Source organism: Barbatula barbatula (genome assembly GCF_947034865.1).
Source record: "Barbatula barbatula genome assembly, chromosome: 3".
Taxonomy (NCBI): domain Eukaryota; kingdom Metazoa; phylum Chordata; class Actinopteri; order Cypriniformes; family Nemacheilidae; genus Barbatula; species Barbatula barbatula.
This window is the reverse complement of record NC_136764.1, coordinates 84,881-94,041: the sequence shown is the minus strand read 5'-3', so window position 1 is coordinate 94,041 and position 9,161 is coordinate 84,881. Positions and strand designations below refer to the sequence as shown.

The 9,161-nt window shown below is 39.7% G+C and overlaps 1 protein-coding gene across 1 annotated transcript; it reads left to right on the top strand.

The window, feature by feature from the left end:
• The first annotated feature begins 2,807 nt into the window (after window positions 1–2,807).
• On the top strand, window positions 2,808–7,945 carry LOC306892346 (uncharacterized protein). Its single transcript, XM_079453389.1, has 2 exons — window positions 2,808–3,137; window positions 3,721–7,945. The coding sequence occupies exons 1-2, from the start codon at window positions 2,973–2,975 to the stop codon at window positions 4,870–4,872; spliced, it is 1,317 nt and encodes a 438-aa protein (XP_079309515.1). The 5' UTR covers window positions 2,808–2,972; the 3' UTR covers window positions 4,873–7,945.
• The last annotated feature ends 1,216 nt before the right edge of the window (window positions 7,946–9,161 follow it).

The window sequence follows — 9,161 nt, the reverse complement described above, 5'->3', positions numbered from 1 at the left end:
TATGTTGTTGATGTTTTTCAGGTCATTGTTTATGTTGTTGGTGTTTTTAGGTCATTGTTTATGTTGTTAGTGTTTTTTAGGTCATTGTTTATGTTGTTCGTGTTTTTAGGTCATTGTTTATGTTGTTAGTGTTTTTTAGGTCATTGTTTATGTTGTTGGTGTTTTTAGGTCATTGTTTATGTTTATGTTGTTAGTGTTTTTTGGTCATTGTTTATGTTTATGTTGTTAGTGTTTTTAGGTCATTGTTTATGTTGTTAGTGTTTTTAGGTCATTGTTTATGTTGTTAGTGTTTTTTTAGGTCATTGTTTATGTTGTTGGTGTTTTTAGGTCATTGTTTATGTTTATGTTGTTAGTGTTTTTAGGTCATTGTTTATGTTGTTAGTGTTTTTTAGGTCATTGTTTATGTTGTTAGTGTTTTTTAGGTCATTGTTTATGTTGTTGGTGTTTTTAGGTCATTGTTTATGTTTATGTTGTTAGTGTTTTTAGGTCATTGTTTATGTTGTTAGTGTTTTTTAGGTCATTGTTTATGTTGTTAGTGTTTTTTAGGTCATTGTTTATGTTGTTGGTGTTTTTAGGTCATTGTTTATGTTTATGTTGTTAGTGTTTTTTGGTCATTGTTTATGTTGTTAGTGTTTTTAGGTCATTGTTTATGTTTGTGTTGTTGGTGTTTTTTAGGTCATTGTTTATGTTGTTAGTGTTTTTTAGGTCATTGTTTATGTTGTTGGTGTTTTTAGGTCATTGTTTATGTTGTTAGTGTTTTTAGGTCATTGTTTATGTTTATGTTGTTGGTGTTTTTTAGGTCATTGTTTATGTTTATGTTGTTGGTGTTTTTTAGGTCATTGTTTATGTTTATGTTGTTGGTGTTTTTTAGGTCATTGTTTATGTTTATGTTGTTGGTGTTTTTTAGGTCATTGTTTATGTTTATGTTGTTGGTGTTTTTCAGGTCATTGTTTATGTTGTTGGTGTTTTTTAGGTCATTGTTTATGGTGTTAGTGTTTTTTAGGTCATTGTTTATGTTGTTAGTGTTTTTAGGTCATTGTTTATGTTGTTAGTGTTTTTAGGTCATTGTTTATGTTTATGTTGTTGGTGTTTTTTAGGTCATTGTTTATGTTTATGTTGTTGGTGTTTTTTAGGTCATTGTTTATGTTTATGTTGTTGGTGTTTTTTAGGTCATTGTTTATGTTTATGTTGTTGGTGTTTTTTAGGTCATTGTTTATGTTTATGTTGTTGGTGTTTTTCAGGTCATTGTTTATGTTGTTGGTGTTTTTTAGGTCATTGTTTATGTTTATGTTGTTGGTGTTTTTTAGGTCATTGTTTATGTTTATGTTGTTGGTGTTTTTTAGGTCATTGTTTATGTTTATGTTGTTAGTGTTTTTTGGTCATTGTTTATGTTGTTAGTGTTTTTAGGTCATTGTTTATGTTTGTGTTGTTGGTGTTTTTTAGGTCATTGTTTATGTTGTTAGTGTTTTTTAGGTCATTGTTTATGTTGTTGGTGTTTTTAGGTCATTGTTTATGTTGTTAGTGTTTTTAGGTCATTGTTTATGTTTATGTTGTTGGTGTTTTTTAGGTCATTGTTTATGTTTATGTTGTTGGTGTTTTTTAGGTCATTGTTTATGTTTATGTTGTTGGTGTTTTTTAGGTCATTGTTTATGTTTATGTTGTTGGTGTTTTTTAGGTCATTGTTTATGTTTATGTTGTTGGTGTTTTTCAGGTCATTGTTTATGTTGTTGGTGTTTTTTAGGTCATTGTTTATGTTTATGTTGTTGGTGTTTTTTAGGTCATTGTTTATGTTTATGTTGTTGGTGTTTTTTAGGTCATTGTTTATGTTTATGTTGTTGGTGTTTTTTAGGTCATTGTTTATGTTTATGTTGTTGGTGTTTTTTAGGTCATTGTTTATGTTTATGTTGTTAGTGTTTTTTAGGTCATTGTTTATGTTTATGTTGTTAGTGTTTTTTAGGTCATTGTTTATGTTGTTAGTGTTTTTAGGTCATTGTTTATGTTTATGTTGTTAGTGTTTTTTAGGTCATTGTTTATGTTGTTAGTGTTTTTTAGGTCATTGTTTATGTTTATGTTGTTAGTGTTTTTTAGGTCATTGTTTATGTTGTTAGTGTTTTTAGGTCATTGTTTATGTTGTTAGTGTTTTTAGGTCATTGTTTATGTTTATGTTGTTAGTGTTTTTTAGGTCATTGTTTATGTTTATGTTGTTGGTGTTTTTTAGGTCATTGTTTATGTTTATGTTGTTGGTGTTTTTTAGGTCATTGTTTATGTTGTTGGTGTTTTTAGGTCATTGTTTATGTTTATGTTGTTGGTGTTTTTTAGGTCATTGTTTATGTTTATGTTGTTGGTGTTTTTTAGGTCATTGTTTATGTTTATGTTGTTGGTGTTTTTCAGGTCATTGTTTATGTTGTTGGTGTTTTTTAGGTCATTGTTTATGTTGTTAGTGTTTTTAGGTCATTGTTTATGTTGTTAGTGTTTTTAGGTCATTGTTTATGTTTATGTTTATGTTGTTAGTGTTTTTAGGTCATTGTTTATGTTTATGTTTATGTTTATGTTGTTAGTGTTTTTAGGTCATTGTTTTGTGGATGACAAAGTGTGTTTGTCGGCTGTCAACCTTTGCTAGTGTTCTGGAAGAATGAGTTGATTTGAGACCTGAATGAAGTGTTTTGGTAGTTGTAGAGCATTTTGAATATGAAATGAACTGCTTTGCCAAGCTGAAAGTTGGTTAGGAGAACTGTGTGAAGAGTTTTGCAAAAGTGACCTAAGAGCTGAGAAATGTGTCCTAGCGTCTTTAAAAAACTGCCCACAGTGTTCACGGTTGTAGTTCCACCGCCAGTCCAGCAGGTGACGCTGCAGCGTGACGTGACACGAGAGGGAGCCGCGCGCGAGGTAGTTCTGGGGCAGTCGCGTGAGGATTGCTGTAATCAAATCATTGCACGCGCTTCTACAAAAGAGCTCGATCGCGCGCTGAAAACATGTCAAACGACGCAACGCTTCGCTCTTTAATGTTTACGCTTAGTTACGTGCTGATGAAGCGACGGCGGGACGTTACGAGCGCGGACGCGCAGCGGCGACGCGAGGTGCAGCGTCGCGTGGCTCACAGACAGTATTTCCATCAGAAACACAAGAGGATGCTGATGGTAAACATGAACTCTTCTCTTCACAAACGCTTATAATCATTGTACATCGCCGGTGTTACATCATGTTTATGACGGTGAAACATGTTTACGCTCAAAAGGAAGAAAGTACAACGACATCATGACGTATTGTCTATATTTCTATAGTATTTCATGGCAACGGTACAGCAGTAGAACTGTATAAAAGAGAGGGAACGTTAGTCTTTACAAAGCATTTCAAACTAAATGCAAAGAGTTTACACGTTTAAGAGAAACGTAAGGAGTCAAAACTCTGTCGTTCATTTATTCCCCCTTTAAATGAGTTTTACTTCAATGAAACACAAAAGAAGATAATTGTTCATACAATGTAAGTCAATGGAGTTCGAGAAAACACAGAGCATCACATGATTCCATCAACATGACGAGTAAGAGGGCTTGATGACATCCTCAGTTAGGAGGTGGAGAAGGTTTCATCCTGTAGCTAAAAGATTTTATAGACATTACGTGCCCTTATTGACCAGATGACACCGTAATAAGAAACATGTGATGCGTGTTTGTTTTTTATTGGTGAGCCGTGCTGTTAAACCGAAGCGTTTTCTTCTTGTAGATGATGATCGCCCAAACCTCTCGGCCTGTCAGCGACATACCCACGCGTCCCACACGCGTTTGGAGCAACATCGAGAGCACCGACTGGTGGGAGAGGGTGGTCATGAGAGAGTTCCAGCCCTCCGATTGGCTGGAAAAGTTTCGTATGACTAAAGAGACCTTCTTTCTCCTCTGCGGTAAGCTGAAGCCCCGCCTAAATCGTCAAGACACCCGGCTCCGCCCCGCGCTGCCCCTGGAAAAGCGGGTGGCGGTGGCGTTGTGGCGGCTGGCCTCAAACGTGGAGTACCGTACCATCAGCACCCTGTTTGGTGTGGGCCGTTCAACCGTCTGTAAGTGCGTGCGGGATGTGTGCCACGCCATCGTGTTGCTCCTGCGGCCGCTTTACCTCCGCACACCCAGCGAGCACGAGCTGGAGGACGCCGCCCGACTCTTCGCCACCCGCTGGGGCTTCCCTCACTGCGTGGGTGTGGTAGGCAGCCTCCACGTGCCCATCATTGCGCCGTCCAGCAACACCGACAACTACTGGAACAGCCGCGGCTGGCTGTCAGTAGTCACGCAAGGCGCCGTCAACGGTCTGGGTCAGTTTTGGGACGTGTGCGCTGGCTTCCCGGGCAGCACCGAACACTCGGCCATCCTGCAGAACTCTACCCTGTGGGCGCGCGCATGCGACGGCGGTGGCTTTCTGCTGCGCGACCCGCCTCTGAACTTCATGGGCCGGCCGCTGGGCTACCTGATGCTGGGTGACGCTGGCTACCCTCTGAAGGGCTGGTTGTTGAAGAGCTACCCAGAATCGGGTGAGCTCACTGCGGCACAGAGGGCCTTCAACCGCAAGCTGGAGCGAGCGCGGGGCGTGGTGGACGAGGCCTTCCTGCGGCTGCGGGCACGCTGGCAGTGCCTGCTGAAGCGCAACGATTGCCGCATGGACGTGGTGCCCACCATGATCCTGGCATGCTGCGTCCTCCACAACGTGTGCGAGGTGCATGGTGATGAGTTTGACAGGAGGTGGGAGGAGGCGGTGCGTCACGAGGAGAGCCCTCAGCCCGCCGACGAGGTGTCGCCCTCTGCTGACGACCCTCAAGCTGAAGAGGTCCGAGGGCTTTTCTGTCAGTACTTCCTGCAGCAGGAGAACCAGCGGAGAACTTTAGCTTGCTGAGGAGAAGCTGCAGCGTGATAGCGTTCTGTGTTTGAGAAAGACACGATCGGATTTGTGTTCTTCTGAGAGTAAAGACCCTCAGTGCTTCTGTTCTGTAGAAGCACAGCAGCATTCTGGAATGTTAAAGAGGCAAACCTGTGTCACTGTGTACTGTCAGGAGCTTCACATGACTCATTTCAGTTTGTTGTCATTGTTCCTGTGGCTCAGAGGACTTTCCTGTGAGCGCACGCACTCTACCCCCCCACACACACACACCACATGTACATCAGCTGTAGGTCACTTTGGATAAAAGCTTCAGAATTAATGTAAATCAGATTCTCTGTGTGTCTGTCTCTGGCTGCATTTACCTTTGGCATTAACATGCGACCTGTATCTGGATATCGTCCACATACACATTGAAAAGACAAGTGTAAGCGTGCTTCTGATTGGTATGTTATCCGATCAGCGGGTCCTGATCCAGAGGTAGTCGAGGACACATTGTGATCAGATCGCAGTGTAATGTAAACTTATAACGTTATTTTCTGGTTATTTAAAAAACAGCCTTTGTCTGGTTCCCAAAAAAATAATGTCTAAAAGGGAACCAAAGGGGAACGTTCTGTGCAGCACAGACCCCATGAACACCAGCTAATAACACCGGTCATATACTGTACACTCATTGTTTGTGGATATATTCATACTTGTTATCTTTCTTCCTACTGTATACATATGATATAGCCAGAAGATAAATATAAATCAACAATAAATCTCATTATCAGAACTTTATTTCATATCTTTAGTACATTTCCATAACTTGCTTACATTATAACTATGTTGAGCATTCAAATGAACTCTAATATATAAATAAATGAAAGAAAACTAAGAAAAAAGAGGTAGAAGATATAGAATTATAATGGGATATTGTTACCATGAAATATTATTGGTCATTCTGCTCACCCCTAGTGGCGTCCTTCACCTGAGTTAACATTTGAAGATGTAAATATAAATGACGAATGTTTTATCATTCCGGTTTTGTTATGAACACCATTATATTTAGGACAGATAAGGAGGACACCTATAGAGAAACGATTGTGAGAGCTTAACCGATGATATTGTTGTGGAATTTTCTTATTCCTTAATCTAGGTTGAGTCAACTTTGACAAACCTAATACACAGAGAAAAAGGGAAGTACTTTGCAAAGGATTTTATTGTCGTTTAATCTGCATCAGTATATATATGATTAAAACGTGACACCCCTCCCACACACAATACGTGAGGACCCCTTATCTTAAACAGAATGTCTTGTGCTTTGCTCGAGGACAACGCGTATATGACGCGTATAGAGAAAAACATGATAACATTCCGAAAACACAGAACATAGACATATCATGAAGCAAGACTAGAACATTTCCATCACAATTTGTGCACAGTATTTACGGAAAATGTATTAAGTTACATTTACATTCATTCATTTAGCAGATGCTTTTAACCAAAGCCACTTACTAATGGGGTAAACAATGGAAGCAATCGGAACAACATAAGAACAATAAAAAGCACAAGAGCAATCAAAAACGTAGTCTCATTATAGCCTACCACAGTAAACAGAGATACGTTGTAAATATTTATTCGTTTTTTTTTAAAAGAGATAGAAGGCAGAAGTGATCGGTCAGGTGTTGACGGAAGAGATTTGTTTTGAGACGATTCTTAAAGATGGAACAGAATCTGCTGATCTTGTAGCAGCGGTCAGATCATTACACATAAGTGAAACCGATTCAGTGAAGGTACGTGAGAGTGAGTTTTTTACCTTTTTGGGACGGCACCACAAGACCTCGTTCTTTTGCAGAGCGTAGGGATCGGGCGGGTACATACGTCTGCATTAGCAATGAAGATATGGGGTGCCGAACCAGTGGTGGTCTTGTAGGCCAGGAGCAGAGTCTTTAATTTGATGCAAGCGACTACAGGGAGCCAATGAAACCTAATGAAGAGAGGAGTGACGTGTGCTCTCTTGGGTTCATTGAACACCACTATTGCCGCTGCAGCTGTTGAAGTTATTTATTCACGCTGTGATCTGCAGTTATCTAATATATTTATTTAATGCTGTATTCCATGCAGTCAGGCCAGTCCCTCATGCACTCTGTAGTGTGATGGTGAGATTACTATGATTCAATATTTCATATGAATTTTGATTTATGATAATCTAAGGAACCAGCCACGGATTGGCTAATCGGGAGCACCGGGAGAATTCCCGGTGGGCCGGTCAGTTTTTTTTGGCCGCGAGGGCCGGTATTGTCATGGCACGGTTGAAATGTGGCTTTCCCTAGGCTGCCTTCAATCACAGCAGCCCTAATCTTTTTATTTCATATTTTTTCGCAGCCCCACTCAGAGCGCAGCCTGCAGGTTAATGATGACGTGATTATCTATTGACTCCCTGGCCCCGACACTGCAAGTTGCTCAAAATAAAAAACCGTCAGAAATAAAAATGGATGACAGAAAGCGCAAAGGCGGCGCTGAAAAGGCCAGAATAAAAAGGAAGAAAGCTCTGGAAACTGACGTAGAGAACAGTGCGCTATTGCAGACTTAGGTTTTAATTATCATTATTTTAATATAGTCAGTCGTAAACTAAAGTGGGCCGGTCTAAGGCATGAAACTCCAGGGCTGAAAATGAGTCCCAATCCGGCCCTGTAAGGAACTAAAGAAACGTCGCGCTGTCACTTGCAACCGAACCACCCAAATAGACGATAGATCCGATCTGATCAGATGCTGAAGACAAATATAAACGTACCCTCTGTATATGATCATGTGTAGGGATGTAATGATACAATCGATTGTATTATGTGACGATTCAAGCCGGTTGAGATGTTATTTGAATTGTAATCCATGTTCTGAGCAGCAGGGGTCGCTGTGTTTACCGCAAACTTGGAAACCGTGGATATGCAGATTTTTCTTGGTTTGTTTATTTATTTTGAAAAGATTTTTGGATTTTTATTATCGTTTTTATTTGACTGTTCTAAAATTCAGTTTAGTTTTGTTATTTGACATAAAATATATTTTAAATGTGCAGCATTTGAGAAGAAGGCTAATAAAAGGGCAGTTGTTCATTTCTAATTGTCTCAACTCATTTTGTAAAAGTAAACTGAATGAATCTGAGCTGAGTGAAATCCTTACATCCCTAATGACCAACACATCAATTGCAGTAAAAATGACAGATTATTGCAAATGTCTGTATCCTATTCAAGTTTTGTGCAGGTCTTCAATCCTTTAAAACATATTTGGTTTTAGGAGTACTTTCTTAAAGTGACAGGACTAATCTGTGGTCCATAAAGGCACATAACCAATCTGTGTAGCCAGAGTTCTTGCTGGTTGGTAGGGGATCAAATCTTATTTCACTGACTGAAATGAAAATCAATTTATAACCTTTATATACATTTTCCCTTTTGGTTGATATTCGGTTTCTATCAGTTAAAATAAACCTACTATAAAAATTATTGCCCCTTCATTTCTTTGTAAGCAGGCAAATTTACAAAATCAGCAGAGGATCAAATCCTGCTTTCCCTCACTGTACATGTGACTTTATGTGTTTACTGCAGCAAGTTGTGTACAGTTATAGATGAACTCTGTATATCATAACCATCTGTCATCTGTGGATTTAGATTAAGAGGAGAGATGAAGTCTGGCACAAGATTACATTGAGGATTAAACCTTCTGACGCGGGTTATATTCAATATCCAGAGACATGAATAACGCCCTGATCGTCATGTCTTGGGCAGATCTGTAAGCTCTTTCAAACACATTTGTTGTCAATGTTATGAAGTGAAAGCGTGTGGTTGTGTACAGCGGGATTATCTGTGTGTGTCTGTGAGAGATTACTGTCTCGCTCCTCTTCAGTTGCCGTCACATCAGCGCAGAGGTAATCTGGAACCGACACGCGCAGCACAACGACAGCATGTTGCATCCTATAATGATCTTCATCGTGGTGGCCAATACATCCATGACCGTTTTCTTCTGGGCCTTTCTGCTGTCAGAGGTGTTCTTCAAAGAGGCTGAAACTGAAGAAGCCAAAGCCACATCTGCGGTCACACCAGCGTAGAGACATGTTGAATGACACCTAGATGACACGTAGCTCTCGTTTGCTTGCTTCATAGAGCTTCTCTCTTAAATCTTTCTTCTTTCAGCCTTTGGCCGCCTTGTCTGTAGTTGTCTGTACACTCACTACCTGGTAAGAGACATTAGACTGTTTGTTTGGTGATTCATGAACTTCATGTGTGTTTGCCTTGTTGAGACATCATTACAGTAAGCTTATTTCAGCTCTTAGG